This window comes from Podarcis bocagei (assembly GCF_964188305.1).
Source record: "Podarcis bocagei genome assembly, chromosome: 17".
Classification (NCBI taxonomy): Eukaryota; Metazoa; Chordata; class Lepidosauria; order Squamata; family Lacertidae; genus Podarcis; species Podarcis bocagei.
This window is the reverse complement of record NC_138143.1, coordinates 35,808,179-35,827,565: the sequence shown is the minus strand read 5'-3', so window position 1 is coordinate 35,827,565 and position 19,387 is coordinate 35,808,179. Positions and strand designations below refer to the sequence as shown.

Below are 19,387 nucleotides of genomic sequence, written 5' to 3'. Positions count from 1 at the left end.
AGCAACTTGTGCTTCCTTTTTCTGGTTATTTGGCTATAACTTTTAATAGAATGCAGATAACTGAACAAACTTTGTTGCATTACACTCTCCATTAAATTATCTTCCCATTGATATATAATTTTATGCTATTACTCCAAAAAGAAAGAGTGTTATGAGCCATCAAACCTCGGAAATACATTTCCCCCAAAAGGTTTCCACAGTTTTGGCCACTAGTGGATATAATCTTGGAGACGGGTTATGAATTTTCTGCATTCCTAAACCCAATACGAACGTCAATCTACATGCATCTCTCATGACACAGTGGCCTAAAACACACTTACGATTTAATGTGAGTTGAGCAGCATGTAAGCAAGTCAAGAGTCTGGCTTGTGCCGTTAGTGGCAACCAAGGTTTGTCCGTGGCTTAGCACTCGGGGTTTATTGGGTGGAAAGAAACCAGAAGCCAACATCTGGATAACAAGGCATGCTGCACTCTGTTATCTTTTGTCCACAGTATGGGAGGAGCAGGGGAGGAGTGCTGCGAGAACTTTTGAGCAGTGTGCCCCAGCAGGCTGCACACTCACATTAAACCATGGTTTGCTTTAAGAACAATGGTTTAATGTGATGTGCGAACCAGGCCAAGTCAATGGGAAGTTGGCCTGAGCAACCATTACTGAAATGAATGGTATATGAAAAAGGAGATTTAACCTTCAACATCACCTTGATTCATTCAGTGGGGCTAACTGAAAATCCAGAGAACACATACCCCAAACTTGAGAAACACCCGGGCATAGTTACTTGACTGTCTCATACCTCTTTTCTCCCCTGTAAAAGGAACCAGATCTTCTCGGTCTTTAATCTCATTTGCCTGCTTCTCCAGATGGGCGAGTAGGTCATCTCTTTTAAAGGGGCCAGTGGGTGTTTTCTTCGTTTGATCTCTCTGTCTCATTCCTGCAGGCAATAATGCATTCTAGATTTCGGAGAAGGGGAGGGAAAACACACCATCACCATCACTTTTCAGCCCATATTCTTAAATATAAGATACCACTGAAACACCGCACACTGACTGTGCCCATCTGACTGTATCCACAGTGTGTAGGGAAGATGACCAGGTAAGTTCTTTTTAAAGAGGTACAGTGGTGCCTCGCAAGACGAAAATAATCCGTTCTGTGATTCTCTTCGTCTAGCGGTTTTTTCGTCTTGCGAAGCAAGCCCATTGAAGGATTAGCGGATGAGCGCTATTAGCGCTTTTAGCGGCTTATCTGCTGATTGGATCAGCTGATAAGCGGCTTAGCGGCTTAGAAAAAGGGGGGGGGAAGGAAAAAAAACCCAGCAGGAACTCGCAAGACATTGTCGTCTTGTGAAGCAAGCCCATAGGAAATTCGTTTTGCGAAGCACCTCCAAAACGGAAAACTCTTTCGTCTAGCGAGTTTTCCATCTTGCGAGGCATTCGTCTTGCGGGGCACCACTGTAAGTGGAATCTGCAACAAAATGTCGCAGCGTGGAGTGATCCTCTCCAGGGTTCCAAACAGCCAGCTATGACCCTTTTCCAGAACATATCATTCCATTTCCCCCCATCTTTACTGGTTTTGCATCTCCCACCATGAATGCCAGGCAGTTTCAGCCAGGGAGCCACACCATGGCTCCCAAAAACATAAAAATAAATATCTGTGAGTAAATCTGTTGCCACTGTTCTGACCTCTCAGTACAGAGGAACTGGAATAAATGTCTGCGTGGCAAATACACCTCTTTGCACCTGCTGACTGGAACAGGGGGAGCTGGTGGCAGGTTTACTTGTTTCGGAAGTTGAATGGACTTCTGGAACGGATTCTGTTTGACAATCAAGGTACGACTGTACTGTACTTCCAATCTTCTCCTCACAGGTGTACTGGAGGGGAAGCGGGAAAGGGGAGCCCAAGGCTCGTTCACATAACATTTAAACCATGTCTCAGTTTCCCAGTAGCAACAGTAGATCATCAAAAGGAATTAAAGAAGCATCTTTTTACCAGGAGCGCCTGCCAAGGAAAAATCTAAACAAGATTCTATGACTCTATGATCTGAACCAAGGGGGCAATTCTAGTATTCCTGACACCACCAAACAGAGCGCGGCGCCGACATTTGCAGGCAAGAGTCTGCTTCAAATTAAGCAGACAGCGAAGGTGTAAGATTCCAAAATAGACTGTGTATCAAACCTGGCTCACGTCCAAGGAGAGTCGGGAGGGAAAGAGGGCGAAGGAAAGCCCAAGCAGACCCAAAGATGGTCTAACACCGCAAAGAGTAGCAGAAGGGTCCCCTATTTATTTATATTTCATTGCTTAGCGTGTCCGACGTAGATGTTTTCACACAATTCAAGAAGTATCACATGACCTGTCCTTTAAAATCACTTACATCAGGGTCTAGGTCCACCAGTTCATCCTCTAACATCTTGATCTCTTCTTCTGTCAGCGCTCCAAGGATCTGATCTTCATCCAGATCTCGGTATTTCTCTAGTTCTTTTCGGTACGACATCCTGGAGAATTCTTGCTCTCAAGAGCTTCTCTCTAATATACAATCTGTATGTTTCTAATAAAGAAAGTACAAAATACAAGATGGAATTTAAACATTGTGTTTTCCAATGCAAGCCTTGAGTGGCCAATGGAACAATCTTTTACACACACACACACACACACACACCCCGCCCCGAACTGTTCTAGTGGTTTTCCTGACCCCCTTCCTCAGAGCCAATTTTGGGGGAAGTGTGGGAACAGGAGGACTCATTGCACTGACTCCCACTAGCAGAACTATTTAGCTGAATCCGGCCCGTTTTTGGTTTCGCAGTTGGTTCAGTTGCCAGAGCTCAACTCTACTAAGGAATTGAATCAACAATAGATTGATGAACTTACAGTTATTAGTCCTGCGCTGCAATTTTCATTAGAGTTTGTTGTCGTTTGGCAATTTGTGGGGGAGGCAAAGATACCCCCAATGACTCTGGGATGGATGGGCAAAGTTTCCTGAAATTTAGGGATGTGGATGACTTTCTGTGCACTTAAATGAGAGTCTGAGAGTCTCTGTTGCTTTTCAGCTGCATCACACATCCTGGAATGCCCACATAAATTATGTCCTACAATGTGGATTGCATGGGTACTCTAGGAAAACATGGTGATGTTGGTAAGCCACAAGACTACAACACTTTTTTAAGTGCAGAGAAACAGGGGAACCCTCACATCCAGCTTGTAAAATTCTTTTTGTGCAGGTATTTTATTTTCAGTATAAACAGGACTCTGTTTTTGCACCTATCCACACACACCACTTTTAATTGTTCTCCAGGAGATGGAGGGGAGGAAAAAGGGAAACCAGATTATTCTGGGATCAAATACAGTGGTACCCCGCAAGACGAATGCCTCGCAAGACGGAAAACCCGCAAGACGAAAGGGTTTTCTGTTTTGGAGGCGCTTCGCAAGACGAATTTCCCTATGGGCTTGCATCGCAAGACGAAAGCCCATAGGGAAATGCTGGCGGTCAGGAGCAAAGACTTTCGCCCACAGCCGGCCTTCAGAAGAGGACCTCTTCTGAAGGCTGGCGGGGGGCAAAAGTCTTTGCTCCCCCCCGCCTGCCTCCCCCCCGCCTGCCCCGGGCGATCTTAAAATGCTGGCGGGCGGGAGCGAAGCGTTCGCTGCCGACCCCCAGCATTTTAAAATCTCCCCGTGTCCTGGGAAGATTTTAAAATGCTGGGGGTCGGGAGCGAAGCGCTGCAGACCCCCAGCATTTTAAAATCTCCCCGTGTCCTGGGAAGATTTTAAAATGCTGGGGGTCGGGAGCGAAGCGCTGCCGACCCCCAGCATTTTAAAACCTCCCCGGGACACGGGGAGATTTTAAAATGCTGGGGGTCGGCAGCGCTTCGCTCCCGACCCCCAGCATTTTAAAACGCTGTTCCGAAGTGGGGAGTGGGGGCGGGGACACCTGCCTGCCTTCCCAGGGGCTTTTAAATCGCCCCGGACAGCGGAGAAGTCCTCCGCTGTCCGGAGCGATTTTAAAATGCCGCCCGCCAGCATTTTAAGATAGCCCCGCACAGCGGAGAAGTCCTCCGCTGTCCCAGGGTTTTTTAAAATGCTGGGGGTGGGAAGAAAAGCCCTTGTCCCCCCCCCCCCAGCCTTCAGAAGTCGGTCTGAAGTCGGTTTCCCTAGGAACGCATTAATTGATTTTCAATGCATTCCTATGGGAAACCGTGCATCGCAAGACGAAAAAACCGCAAGACGAAGAGAATTGCGGAACGAATTAATTTCGTCTTGCGAGGCACCACTGTAAAACCCTGGGATGGCTTCTGTGATTCCAGTATTGTCCCTATAAAATCAGAACACTTGTGGAAAACGAGCGAGGTCCCAACTAAAGAAGAATGGCAACTTAATCACAGATTACAGACCTAACATACAGAATAAGAGAACATACGTTTAGAGAAGAGTGGGAAACATTTATTGAATACATGGGGGGAATTGTGTACACTTGAAAATGTTGACAGCATTAAGATAAATTCAAAAGTGCAAATAAGTTTTGATGGATGTCATAATGGAATTCTGAATGTTTTAGGTTTTGTATAATATGCAGGGATTTATGATACGCAAAATGAACCATGGAAAGAGAAGTCATTGATATTTTAAGGATGTTTAAATGAGCATTTTACATTGTAAAACTGAAAATTAAATAAAAATTATATATATAAAAAATAAAATGGGGGTATGTAATATGAACAAAGAAAACACCCCCTGTTTCCTATCCCTTCTATTTGCTAGCTTGGGGATGGGGAGAAGAGAAGAATGAAACAGAGATTGGTTAGGGGTTGATTACCCAGATATCCCCGGCCAGCGAAAGACTCGCCGAGTATGAAGGGAGCCCAGTTCATTGCACAAAGGATTTCCAACAGGTTGAAATGTAAGGAACCAGCCCTGCTTCAGACTCAGCCAATCACCGCAGAGTACTGCCAGCATATGGGATGTCAGCCAAAGGGCACAGCCAGTGTATAGTCAGATGCACTGAACTGGTCCATGCATTTGTGTCCATCACCTGATGCCTGCAACATCTATTGCCAGGGTGAGCCTCTGCAGTTTAAGACCACGTAAAGAAGTGCGCAGGTGATGGGGGCGGGGGTTGAAAGAGGCAAGGGTTGAGGCAGCAGGTCTTCGCTTCTCTGGGCGGCAGTCAAGGTAGGAAGCTACAAGAAACAAGTTCTTGGATGAAACGTTGCTGAAGATGAATGAACCTCAATAGCATTTCAGCAATGAAGCAGGCCATCACGGGGAATTGTGACATCTTTTACCTTTGACATTTTCAAAATAAATGGACAGAGATATTAAGGGTGTTTTCGGAGTAGAATATCCTGTCTCAGGATGAGTTGCTGGATTTGGCTCAATCCAATCTCTACAGAGTCCACTTCAGCTGACAGGCCATTTTAGCCCAATTCCTGCAGGGTAGAATGCTAGAAGCACATTGCTCTACTCGCTGAAGTCTCCTGGGCGTTATTCAAAGTGCCAGATTAGACTAGAGGCGTACACACTTAACTATTGAGCCTTCTTCTGTGTTTCCACAGTCTAGGTAAGTTTTGAAGTTCTTCAAAAAAAGCCCTGCCACATAAGCCAAGAGAGTTGTTCAACAGGCAAGATGAGAGGCAAAACTCTATTGCTTCTTAACCTGGTCTATGCAAAGCAATAAGAGCACAATAAGGTAAAGATGTATTTTCTGTCTTGGAACCATAGAAACCACAGATTGGTCTTTCATTGTCAATAATGAACACTTAAGAGCTGCCTACTTTGAATCAGGCCAAAGGTCCACCGAGCCTAGTGTTATGTTTCCAACAGTGGGCAGGCAGATACATCTGGGAAACTTACAAGCAAGACATTAAAGGCAACCGCCTGCCTCCTAGCATCTTGTACTCAAGAGATATACTGCCCCAGAATGTGCAGTTTTCATTTGGTTCCCATGCCAAATGGCTGTTGGACAATCCTATCTTCCAAACCAACTTTTGTTGGTTGTCTTTTATTCTATCTTACTTACTTACTTATTTAATTTCTATACTGCCCTTCATCCGAGAATCACAGGGCGGTTTACAATATAAAAACACAAAAATACACACACACACACACATTTTAAAGGCCATAAAAAGGTAAAGGGTAATGGGACCCCTGACCATTAGGTCCAATCGTGACCAACTCTCGGGTTGCGGCGCTCATCTCGCTTTATTGGCCAAGGGAGCCGGCGTACAGCTGGTCACGTGGCCAGCATGACTAAGCCACTTCTGGCGAACCAGAGCAGCGCACGGAAACACCGTTTACCTTCCCGCCGGAGCGGTACCTATTTATCTACTTGCACTTTTTGTGCTTTTGAACTGCTAGGTTGGCAGGAGCAGGGAAAGAGCAATGGGAGCTCACCCCGTCGCAGGGATTTGAACCGCCGACCTTCTGATCGGCAAGTCCTAGGCTCTGTGGTTTAACCCTCAGCGCCACCCGCGCTTCAATTAGCCAAAGGCCTGGGAGAAGAGAAATGTTTTTGCCTGGTGCTTAAAGATCTGTAATGAAGGTGTCAGACAAGCCTCTCTAGCAGTGCAGGATCAATGTATAAGCTAAACAAGCTATAGCTTAGGGCCCCACTCTCTTGGGGGCCCCAAAAAAGTTTAAAGGAAAAAAACCTGTATGTACATTTCCAAAATACTGTATAAGATAAAAAACAAATAAAATAAAACCTACATACAGCAACAGCGTTTTGTGTTGTGTAGGCTCCTATTTGTTCTGTGCAAATGGCTTTAGATACCTATTAGGTCCATAAATTACTATATAGCATATATTCAACACAAAAAACAGCGACAGTTTGTTGTTGACGAAGGACAGCTGGCCATATAAAGGGCCCCATTACCTTCAGCAGCTTAGGGCCTCATCAAACCTAAATCAGGCCCTGCTCTCTAGGGAGAATATTGCACAAGTGGAAAGCCAGTGCCGGAAAGGCATGCTCTCATGTTGCTACTCTCTAGACCAGTGTTTCCCAAACGTTTTTGGGCAACGGCACACCTGTTTACCGGAAAAAAATCTCACGGCACACCACCATTAAAGCCCCGCCCCCGTGACGTCATTCGGGGAGCCGGCGGCCCGGGCCTGAGCTGGAAGGAGAGGCGGTGCTTTTCGGCACAAGGCAATCGGCCTGGAATTGTTTCCCGCGCGCTGCGAAAGGGAACAGCTGCGGTCGCGCGAACCCTCCGGCGCTGGGAGGGGAAAGGGCGGAGTCGCAGAGCACCAGCTGGCCGAGCGGTTGCGCGCAGCGTTGCGCTTTTGGAGAGCGTGCGGCTGCTGCTAGGGGATCCGGGGACGTGAGCAGGCCTGGCCCGACCCGGGTTGAAGGAGGACAAGCCGGCAGCGCGCCAAGTGAGTTCGGTTGCGCGCGACGGCCCCCGCTCCCCCCACCCCCGCCGGATCCTCGCCGCCGCCGCCTCTCGCCCGCCTCCCTCCCACGGCACACCAGCCGATGTCTCACGGCACAGTAGTGTGCCGCGGAACACCGGTTGGGAAACACTGCTCTAGACCTCTTGCAGTGGCAGCACGTGAAGAAGCCATCTAAACTCAATTGGTGGTATTCAATTAAGTCATGCGTAGGCAAGCTAAGGCCCAGGGGCCGGATCCAGCCCAATTGCCTTCTAAATCCGGCCCGTGGACGGTCTGGGAATCCACGTGTTTTTACTTGAGTAGAATGTGTGCTTTTATTTAAAATGCACCTCTGGGTTATTTGTGGGGCATAGGAATTCATTCCCCCCCCTCCAAAATATAGTCCGGCCCCCCACAAGGTCTGAGGGACAGTGGACAGGCCCACGGCTGAAAAAGGTTGCTGACCCCTGAATTAAGTGTTACTCAGAGTAGACCCATTGAAATAAATTAACATGACTAAGGTCGGTCCAGTAATTTCAAAAGGTCTACCTGGAGTAAAAATGAGCTTAATAAACGGTTCAGGACCGCAATCCCTCAAGGCCTGCCTCTTTCCATATGAACCTACCCAGACCCTGATATCATCTTCTGAGGCCCTTCTTCATGCGCCTCGTCCTTGAGAGGTCCAGAGAGTGGCAACACGAGAAGGGGCCTTCTCTGCAGTGGCCCCGCCTGTGGAATGCTCTCCCCAGGGAAGTTTGCCTGGCGCCTTCATTATACACTTTTAGACACCAGGCAAAAATATTCCTTTTAACCAGGCCTTTGGTTGATCCGATTTACCGTATTTTTTTGCACCATAACACTCACTTTTTCCCTCCTAGAAAGTAAGGGGAAATGTCTGTGCATGTTATGGAGGGAATGCCTACGGGTGGCATGCCTATGGATTTTCCTCCTCTAAAAACCACATGCGTGTTATGGACGGGTGCGTGTTATAGAGCGAAAAATACGGTACATCCTATGCCCTTTTAAAATATGTTTTTTTGGGGGGGGGCGCCTATTGGGTTGTTGTTTCTATTTTTTAGGTATTTTGTGGTTTTATATCTTGATTATATTCTGTGAACCACCCTAGGACCCCTGGGTATAGGGTGGTATATTAATTCAAAAAATATAATAATAATAATAATAATAATAATAATAATAATAATAATATACCACCCAATGTCATCATCACTAATCTAACTCAACACTCATCTATCACTTGAGGTTGTATTGCTGAACTGTTCACATTCTTAAACATTAATTTATTCAAAACGTTTCTATCCTGCTTCTAAACCAGATGGAAGGGGGACACGATACTGCCAAAAATGCCAAGAATTTTTTATTATCTGTTTTCAAAGTCATTAATGCAGAATCCAAAGAATTCATAACATTTACACTGGTTGCAACCAGGCTGAATATTTTGCAACAGGGAAAAGCTACCACTGACCTAAGTTTAGACCTCTGGTATAAAAAATTATTGGAAACACTGCAGAAAAGTTAACTCCAATTCATTTCTTTAACTGTCAATCAAAACCAAACATCTTCCTTAGCATGGCATGACTTAATTTTTTTATATGCAGATAAAAGTAACTCTGTAAGAGGCAGGGTAGATAAAAATCAATGTTTTTTTTTAAAAAATCAATTTTTTTGAATTAAATCACTTTTTTTTAAATTTAAATCAGATTTTTAAAATGAAATGCTTTTGGAGGAAAAATCTTTCTAAAGATAGTTTCTGTTTCAGTTACATTATAGTCCAAAGGCTATTCATCAGGAAACAAGGATTTATTTTAGGTCTCCCATGTGTGCTAAAACTCAGTCTGTTTTGTTTTTTTAAAAAAAAAAATCGTTTAACCACATCAGTTAACAAACATGGGTACATATGCTATAATGTTATTGCTTTAGTTAAATAAATTGTTATTAAGGAAATGGTTATTTTTCTCCTTCCAATAAAGTACATCAGAAAAGTTGTCCATATATAAACAGTTAACTTATTAAACCTCACAATAATTTCATAATCATCCATATATGTATTTCTAATACTAGAACCAAATCAGTAATTTTTGATATAACTGTAAAAACTACTCTGAAAATTTATTATTCCAAAAAGGAAACCTTCATCTGGTTGTAAATATTAAGATGATACCAGCAAGAACGAGTCTTTCTGTAAATAAATAAATGAAATAAATCAAGTGTTACTGACTAGTGATTTAAATCAAGGCTTACTGACTAGTGACTTAAATCGTGATTTGAATCGATTTGATTCAAATCAAACCTACCCTGGCTGCATCAGCCCAATCTTGCAGGGGCAGGCCTGGGCCAAGACAGCTTGTTCCTCCCTCTGCTTTTCAACATCGTGATCTATCACTACATCATGATGTTTGGCTGCTGATACATCACAATTTTGAAAGGTTGGTGTCAGGGAACTGACATCGGCGCTAGAGGCGGAGGGAAGGCTCTCAAATGATGCTGGAGAAGAGCCCAGCAGGGAGAGAGGCAGCTCCGCAGATGGGGAAGCAAATCAGCGCAACACCAGGGATATAGAGGGGCTGATGGGGGAAGCGGAGAGAGGGCTCCAGGACTCTTCACCGGACACCAGCGGGGAGAGCACGGGTCCTCCGCTACCCACGCCCACCCTGCGCTGAAGACTTCCGCGCAGAGAGAGTAGGAGGAGACTGGGTGTCAAACAACTTTTATGTTGGAAAAGATTTAAGAGACGCCCACTGACGGATTCTGCTAGCGACTGAGGCAGCCACGAAGTGAAGGGCTGTCCAGACTGAAAGGTTTAACAAGGAAACATAGCCAGGAGAAGCGGCAACTTACGCACGAGCAACCCCATACACACTACAGCTGGTTAAGGCCGATATCGCCCAGCCTTAATACTAAACCTCTGCTGCCTTGCGGGATATCTTTGGGAGAAGAAAAGGCTAATTTGGAATGGAGCCCCTACGATGGTTGGATGGCGCCTTGAAGGCCTCCTTCCAGCAACTCCTGCCGCCAAGCTGGTGCCAAACATTTTGCTCTGCTTTCTTTTGGACCACATCAGCGAGGCTGAGATGGAGGTCTTGTAATCTAGGCAGCCCATGATCTCCAGACACGCTGCCCAGGCTTGCGCCCCAGGAAGGTCTTAGTTGACCAAGACGCCTTATATGTAGAAATGTAACACTCCATTGATGAGGGCAGCAGCTTTCGAGCTTAAATGAGAAGAAAAGAAAAGCATCCCAACAAATCCAAGAGGGCTGCTTTTAAACTGCCAGAATGTATGAAAAACTGTACGACAAGCCAAAGAAAGGCTGAAGACAAATAATGGCTTTGGAGAGAGCTGGAGGTGATTTGCCCAGAATATAAAAATAATTATAATAATTTATTATTTATACCCCGCCCATCTGGCTGAGTTTCCCCAGCCACTCTAGGAGGCTTCCAATCAAGTGTTAAAAACAATACAGCATTAAATATTAAAAACCTCCCTAAACAGGGCAGCCTTCAGATGTCTTTTAAAAGGAAGATAGCTGCTTATTTCCTTCACATCCGATGGGAGGGCGTTCCACAGGGCGGGTGCCACTACCGAGAAGGCCCTCTGCCTGGTTCCCTGCAACCTCACTTCTCGCAGTGAGGGAACCGCCAGAAGGCCCTTGGAGCTGGACCTCAGTGTCCGGGCTGAACGATGGGGGTGGAGACGCTCCTTCAGGTATACAGGACCGAGGCCATTTAGGGCTTTAAAGGTCAGAACCAACACTTGGAATTGTGCTCGGAAATGTACTGGGACCCAATGCAGATCTATTACTGTATTTTTCGCTCTATAGGACGCACTTTTCCCCCTTCAAAAATGAAGGGGAAATGTGTGTGCGTCCTATGGAGCGAAGACGCCATAGCCCCGCGACCCTCTCCTGACTGGAGAGGTGACACGCGGCTATGGCAGGAACCTCTACAGCCCCGTGTTACCTCTCCAGCCGGGAGAGCACGCGCACGGGGCTAAAGCAGCCCCCCGCGACCCTCTCCCGGCTGGAGAGGTGACGTGCGGCTATGGCAGGAGCCTCTATAGCCGCGGGTCACCTCCCCAGCCGGAAGAGCGCGTGCGGGGAGTGTCTGCAAGCCTCGCGCACCCGGCAGGAGGTCCCACCGGGTGCGCGAGGCTTGGGGCGGCAGCCTGTCGCCCGAAGCACGGGGAGCCCTCGGGAGGGCTCCCCCTGCTTCGGGCGAGTGTCTGCAAGCCTCGCGCACCCGGCAGGAGGTCCCACCGGGTGCGCGAGGTTTGGGGCGGCAGCGGACTGCTTGCGCACACCTAGAAGCTTGGGGCGCGCTGCTTCTAGGTGTGGGCAAGCAGTCCGCTGCCGCCCCAAGCCTCGCGCACCCGGTGGGACCTCCTGCCGGGTGCGCGAGGCTTGCAGACACTCGCCCGAAGCAGGGGGAGCCCTCCCGAGGGCTCCCCGTGCTTCGGGCGACAGGCTGCCGCCCCAAGCCTCGCGCACCCGGTGGGACCTCCTGCCGGGTGCGCGAGGCTTGCAGACACTCCCCGCACGCGCTCTTCCGGCTGGGGAGGTGACCCTGCTTGCGCACACCTAGAAGCTTGGGGCGCGCTGCTTCTAGGTGCGGGCAAGCAGTCCGCTGCCGCCCCAAGCCTCGCGCACCCGGTGGGACCTCCTGCCGGGTGCGCGAGGCTTGGGGCGGCAGCAGACTGCTTGCGCGCACCTAGAAGCTTGGGGCGCGCTGCTTCTAGGTGCGGGCAAGCAGCCCGCTGCCGCCCCAAGCGTCGCGCACCCGGTGGGACCTCCTGCCGGGTGCGGGAGGCTTGGGGCGGCAGCGGACTGCTTGCGCGCACCTAGAAGCTTGGGGCGCGCTGAGCTCAGCACGCCCCAAGCTCCTGGTATAGCGCAGCGATCCGCTAGCCCTGGGAGAGCCCCGCGGCTCTCCCAAGACTAGCGGACTGCTTGCGCGCACGCAGAAGCTTGGGGCGCGCTGAGCTCAGCACGCCCCAAGCTCCTGGTATAGCGCAGCGATCCGCTAGCCCTGGGAGAGCCCCGCGGCTCTCCCAGGGCTAGCGGACTGCTTGCCGGCACGCAGAAGCTTGGGGCGCGCTGACCTCAGCCTGCCCCAAGCTTCTGGATTAGCGCAGGGGTCCGCTAGCCCTGGGAGAGGCGCCCAGCTCTCCCACGCTAGCGGAGACCTTGCCGGCACGCAGAAGCTTGGGGCGCGCTGAGCTCCGCATGCCCCAAGCTCCTGGTGTAGCGCAGCGCACCTGGGGGGGGAAATAAAATTTTTTCCCTTTATTTCCCCCCCAAAAATCTAGGTGCGTCTTATGGGCCGGTGCGTCTTATGGTGCGAAAAATACGGTAAGTTTGAGAACCAAGGCATCACTGTAAAGGAATCTCAATTAGATCATACATGACAGATGGCCATCTGATCCCTACTCAAAAACCTCCAAGGCAGGAGAGTCCACCACCTTCTGAGGGAGTCCATTCCACTGTTGAGCAGCTCTTACTGTCAGAAAGTTCTTCCTAGTGTTTAGTTGGAATCTCCTTTAACTTCCAAAGTCTAAACAAGATAGCCCAGTATTACTGTTCCTATATCAAAGCAAGATGGAGTGGTTTGATTAAGGCCACCAATCGAGTTTTTGAAAGAGGAGAGAGGAATGCAGAGACCTCTCTGGTTTGCACCCCAGCCTTTCAGCCACAACATCACATGTTTTATATATAAAACCGCCTGCAAATGTCATAATGGTGGCATGTAGCTGCAGTCACAATGGGGATTTCTCCCCACTGTCATTATTACTACAATCTGGAGTTTAGGTGGAAAGGACCACGTCCCTTTAAACATTTGTGTAGAAGAGGAAGCTCTGGCAGGTGCACATTTTGTTCTCCCTACACAAGGCGGATTTGATTTAAATCAAATCAATTTAAATCACTAGTCAGCAAGACTTGATTCAAATCATTCCACCCCGCCCCCAGAAAGTCTCATTCTTTCTGGTATCATCTTAATATTTACAACCAGCTGAAGGTTTGATTTTTGGAATATAATATGTTTTCAGAGTAGTTTTTACAGTTATATCAAAAATTACTGATTTGGTTCTAGTATTAGAAACACATAGACTGATGATTATGAAATTATTGTGAGGTTTAATAAGTTAACTGTTTATATTTGGACAACTTTTCTGCTGTACTTTGTTGGAAGGAGAAAAATAACCATTTCCTTAATAACCATTTATTTAACTAAAACAATGACATAGCATATGTACCCATGTTTGTTAACTGATGTGGTTAAACAATTTTTTAAAAACAAAAACTTTTAGCACACATGAGTTTTAGCACACATGAAAAACTTTAAACAAATCCTTATTTCCTGATGAATAGCCTTTGGCTATTGTAATGTAATGTAACTTTGTAATGTAACTTAAATAGAAAACTATCTTTAGAAAGATTTTTCCTCCAAAAGCATTTTATTTTAAAAATCTGATTTAAATAAAAAAAATCTGATTTAAATTTTAAAAATCCTATTTTTATTTTTTTTTAATCATTGATTTTTATCCACCCTGTCCCTACACAATACAGTTGCACCTCCTGGAACATCTCTTATTTACAGCAGATTAAAAGAGAGGTTCTGTCATCTGCTTGACATCTGATCACCTGTACCACTAGGCTCAGATGGCACAGTATGCCCCTCCTCACTCATTGAGCATCCTTCTAGTGAGAAGGTGAAGAAAGGTTCCATCATATCAAGGCCACCCCCCACCCCCCGAGATCCTTTATTTAAGGCTCAAAGTGCTTCCTAGAGAGTTTGCTCCTTGCCCTCTTTTTATCAGTCCTGGTGCTATTAAGAGCAGTTTGACACACACCCAATCAGCAAAGAAGTACTGTACCGTATTTTTTGCTCTATAAGACTCACTTTTCCCCTCCTAAAAAGTAAGGGGAAATGTGTGTGCGTCTTTCCCCCCCCCCAAAAGATATTTATTAAAGTTTCTTAAAATATAACAATTAAAAAAATAAAAAATAAAAAGAAACAAAATACAACATAAAAACAGTTAAAAAACAAATAATTTCCCATAACATATCTTCCTTACGCTTATTTCCCCAGACCTCCTCATACCTCCCTTCTTTGTATTCCACTTCAATTTGTTAGTTCAGCAAATCCTTACCATTAAGCTTTTACCCATTTAGAAATGTGTGTGCGTCTTATGGAGCGAATGGAGGGATCACTGCTTTTGCTGCGCAGCGATCCCTCTTGTTGTTCTGGCTTCTGAGATTCAGAATATATTTTTTCTTGTTTTCCTCCTCCAAAAACTAGGTGCGTCTTATGGTCTCGTGCGTCTTATAGAGCGAAAAATACAGTATTTTCCTGCTGCTTGTCTACACATTAGGAAAAAACTCCACCTGGTTATAATTCCTGTGCACTAGATTGCTGTTAAGGTTGTCAACCATTCTTCCAGGTCCTGCTTCTATGCATTTAACAGCAACATGATTTGCAGCCATTAGCAGGTGAGAATGTTTACGCTCATGCCCTAAAACAAAGGTTTGCTGATTTCTGCAAATGAAGCAAATGCTAAAAAAGAACGATGACCCATTTAGTCCAGCATCGTGTGGTCAACCTATGGAAAACCCACAAGGAAGATCTGAGCACCAGAGCTTTCTCCCCTCCTGTGGCATCCAGAAACTGGAATAATATAAAGGAATAGGATCAAGCGAGGCTGTTTTATTTTGGTCAGCTGGGAGACGTTAACTGGCAAGAATGCTTACGCCCTTGCTGTTCTCCTTTTTAAAGGAACACTATTGCAAAAGTGTTTTTTGGGATGCAGATGCCGCTGTGAGTTAAACCACAGAGCTTAGGACTTGCCGATCAGAAGGTCGGTGGTTTGAATCCCCGCGATGGGGTGAGCTCCCGTTGCTCGGTCCCTGCTCCTGCCAACCTAGCAGTTCGAAAGCATGTCAAAGTACAAGTAGATAAATAGGTACCGCTCCGGCGGGAAGGTAAACGGCATTTCCATGTGCTGCTCTGGTTTGCCAGAAGCGGCTTAGTCATGCTGGCCACATGACTCGGAAGCTGTACGCCAGCTCCCTCGGCCAATAAAGCGAGATGAGCGCTGCAACCCCAGAGTCGGCCACGACTGGACCTAATGGTCAGGGGTCCCTTTATCTATTGCAAATGTAACAAATTGGGTTGTTTTCTTCTGGTCAGCTGGCAGCTCTGGTTGTTACTGTCAACGAACAGGAGCACATATGAGAAAACTGGCAAAGCTGGCCTGCCAACCATTTCACTGCATAACATTCCCTCTTGCAGCATGGCAACCCACCCACTTCATGACTCACTGTCTTAGGTTATTGGGGATTGCATAAATTTAAAAAAGGCAAAGAGAAACTGTCTCTGATTCTGGCATAAAGAGCAGGAGGTTCTTCTCTTCCTGGGTCAGGAAAAATAGGATGAAAGTCCATCAAACAGCACAGTTTCCAAAACCAAGGATTCGCTGCCACATCCAGAGGTGGTCAAAGCAACATATTTAACAGTACCAATGTAGCTGTATGGGCCCCAAGATGTGCACCTCACATGCATCACAAAGCCACATGGTTTCTGGGCACAACTAGCCTACTGTGCATAAACAAGATTTAAAAGCCTGAAACATGCTTCAAGACAAGTTGCTGGAAACATACAATTCAGCATGGTCCGTTGCCCATTTTGGGATGCCAAGCAGTTACAGAGTCCCCTCGCCCAAGTTCTCAAGCATGTTGTTACTGTACGTTAACAGACTATTATTGGCCAGCTTATTGTCAGGACGCTGAGATTTATTTAGAAGCGTCCCTTCTACACACACAGAGAGAGAGAAACTTTGCACTGAGTTGGGCAGAGGCACCCAAAGGGTTGCCAACAACTTTCCTCCTGGCCCTGCTTGCTCGTCTCTTGCAATGCCCAAAGCTTTTAAGGTGGCAAGGTCCACCGCCCATCCGACCCACTTATCTCCCTGTCAGAAGAGGAATTGGGGAGGGGGGAAGAGAGTCACCTGCCTAGCTCTTTGGCGCCAGGTTGCTTCCTGAAGAGGTCCAGGAGGAGTTTGGATAAAATGTCTGAAAGGAGACCATTCCAGACCCTCCAAGTGTCCCTATTTTCCAGGGACAGCCCCGGATTTACAGAATCTGATTTGATCCCAGAATGTCCCTATTTTCATCAGAGAAATGTCAGAGAGTATGGGGTTATGGGACCCCCGGACCAAGGAGATAAGAAATTATACTGGCTGGGGCAACCTAGTAAGATGGGCAGGCAATTATTTATTATTATTATTATTATTATTATTATTATTATTATTATTATTATTATTTGCCTGCCCATCTTACTAGGTTGCCTTAATAAGTTTTTATAAGTGCTGTAAGCTGTCCAGAGTGGCTGGGGAAACCCTGCCAGATGGGTGGACATAAATAATAATAATAATTAATTGAATAGGACGTTCCTATTTTTACCGGAGAAATGTTGGAGGGTATTGTCATTCCAGGGTCCCACTTCCAGGCAGGCTCCCTCCGGGTGCGCCTCTCGCCCTGCTACACTCCAGCCACACCTAGCCTGGTCTTGCCATTACCACACACGCGTCAGGGGCCCCACTGCTTTCGCACGAGCCAAGGGGCTCCCGAATTCGACGCGCTGGGGGGCGTCGCCTCCTCCCTCCCTCCCTCCCTCCACGCAACCGCGGCAGGGAGGAGGACTCGGAGGACTCGGCTATTTATAGGCGCTCTGCTGCTGCGCCCGGCCGGTCCCCGGTGGTGACCGCGGGATGTTTTGGCCACATATGGCTTGGCGGGCTGCCGCCGGGTCTCTCGGACATAGGTGGGGTTCGGGGGGTGTCCCAAGCCGGAGGGGGCCCCCCAGGCCTCCCCACACCCCGCCCCGCCCGCCTCTGTACCTGCTGCCGCCTCCCAGGCCGTGGCCCTGCCGAGCGGTGCGCCAGGAAGACGCGCGCCGACTGCCGCCGAGACGCGCGTCGGGGACAGGCGCGCTCTTAAAGTTGCGCAGGAAAGGAGAGCCCGGGGGGGGGGCTCCTCCCGCCGCCTCTGTCAGTCATACGGCCCAGAGGATGGCGGAAGGGGAAGGCCGCCCACCCCCACCGACTGGCTGGCAGGCAGGATCCACCGAGGAAAGAAGGATGACTCTTCTTCCCAGCCACCGGGGGTGGGAAGAGGCAAGGAGAGCTTGGAGAGGGCGATTCCACTGTGGATCGCTGGCGGGGAGGCGAGATCCGCCTCTTATACAGTTACCTGGGAGCATGGGCGTAGCTAGGATTTATGTTGGGGGGGGGCAGGACACCCACCTGTCATCATCCTCTGTCTAGCAAATTCGGAATGAAATGTCTCCACAAGTTGTTTTAAATGTTGTTTTGACTCCAACGGCGCAGAAGAATCTGTCCAAACCACTCTGCGATTTCTGCTTTTAGTTAAGTGCCTTGATTTATTTGCTCGATTTAGATTTGCCCCCCTTGCCTACGCCCATGCCTGAGGAGCTCCTAGGGGCCGATGTCCCTTCGCCCCCCCCCCAATAAATTATTTGAGGGAGCCACCCCCCCCCAAGTTGATGGACATTAGCATTCAAAAAGTGTGTGTATGCTGCGTCATGTGCTTAATTACGCGGGGATTACCTGCCCCACCCCCAAATGTGCTCTTTAACTTGGCACCCCTGCTGGGGAGGGTATACCCACCCACCGAAGCAACAAATCGCCCCGGGTGCAACAGACCTCTCTCTCTCTTCCCCGCCACTTTTAGGTGTTCACAGAATGGCAACCGCGTGGTCGAGCCTATCTATGCCGCAAATCGTAAGTGTGCAAAGGGGCGTTTAGAAAAACCGGGAGAAACGCACGTGGTTCCGGGAAGACAATAAAAACACAGAAGTGGCTATTTAACTCCTTGAAGGGAAAAAAAAAAAAACAGCCGCGGAGTTTGTCGTTATCCGTGTAACCTCTAGGGGCGCCATTCCCCCTTTTTCCTTTCTGCTCCTGTGGCTTTTAACTACTGTACAGTTGAATAAAATACAATAAAGGGCTTCCGTAAAAGTGCAGCCTGTTAGAACAACTCCGGTCGTTTGCAGACTGTCAGCACGTAGTCTCGATCTGCCACCCACCAAAACTTCAGCAATTTTAATCAACCATTTGTTCTTCCTTACATCTGGGGTGTTGTTGATCCCATTGATCTGAGTGTATATATTTTTACTGGAAAAGGAAAATTATCAGCAAAGGCATGATTTTTAATCTGCAAATGAGTTATGTTTAATACCTGGTAGAAATATATAAGACTTTTTGTGGTGCAGTTGATCCCAGGTTTATATTTATTTATTTATTCAACAGAGGGTTAAAGGAGTTTTGATAGTTACATTATATTCCTAACATAGGAGAGCAGGTGGTGTTGTGGTCTAAAGTTAACCACTGAGCCTCTTGGGCTTGCTGATCGGAAGGTCAGCAGTTCGAATCCCTGTGATGGAGTGAGCTGCTGTTGATCTGTCCCAGCTCCTGCCAACCTAGTAGTTCGAAAGCACACCAGTGCAAGTAGATAAATAGATACCGCTGTGGTGGGAAGCTAAAGGGCGTTTCCGTGCACTCTGGTTTCCATCACGGTGTCCCGTTGCACCAGTAGCAGTTTAGCCATGCTGGCCACATGACCTGGAAAGCTGTCTGTGGACAAACGCCAGCTCCCTTGGCCTGAGATGAGCACTGCCAGGGGCGCCGACTTATAAAAAATATTGGGGGAGCCCGCGAAAGCTCATGAATAATAAATAAGCTCATGAATATGCAGATAAAGTGGCGCCTCCTCCTCGTGAGCGAATAGGGGAGAGCGTGCTGCGCCTATTAATCAGCTCCGAAGGAAATTGGGTGGAGCTTTTGCTCCGGAGGGAGGGCAGGAGGCATGCAGCCCGACCCTGTGCATTTTGGGCTGGGGGAGGGGCGGCGGTGGCGCTCTGCTGGAGGGGCGCCCGAGATTATTGGGGGGGCGGAGCCCCCCAAACGAATTTTTGAGGGGGCTCGGGCCCCCTCAGGCCCCA

At 47.8% G+C, this 19,387-nt stretch overlaps 1 protein-coding gene across 6 annotated transcripts in view; it reads right to left on the bottom strand.

The window, feature by feature from the left end:
• TMOD1 (tropomodulin 1) overlaps positions 1-17,494 on the bottom strand; it is a 39,642-nt gene extending 22,148 nt beyond the window's left edge. Inside the window, exons 1-3 of one of the 6 annotated variants that reach the window (XM_081176827.1) lie at positions 17,265-17,494; positions 2,367-2,540; positions 792-948 (exon numbers count right to left, since the gene is read on the bottom strand). In XM_081176827.1, the coding sequence (XP_081032953.1) occupies positions 792-948; positions 2,367-2,486 (277 nt within the window). In that variant the 5' untranslated portion in view covers positions 2,487-2,540; positions 17,265-17,494. Of the gene's footprint in view, positions 1-791; positions 949-2,366; positions 2,541-7,906; positions 7,927-9,669; positions 9,688-16,827; positions 16,973-17,264 lie in introns of those variants that run through there. The other 5 variants (XM_081176826.1, XM_081176822.1, XM_081176823.1 and 2 more) reach the window with 5 other exon arrangements.
• Positions 17,495-19,387: the final 1,893 nt, after the last annotated feature.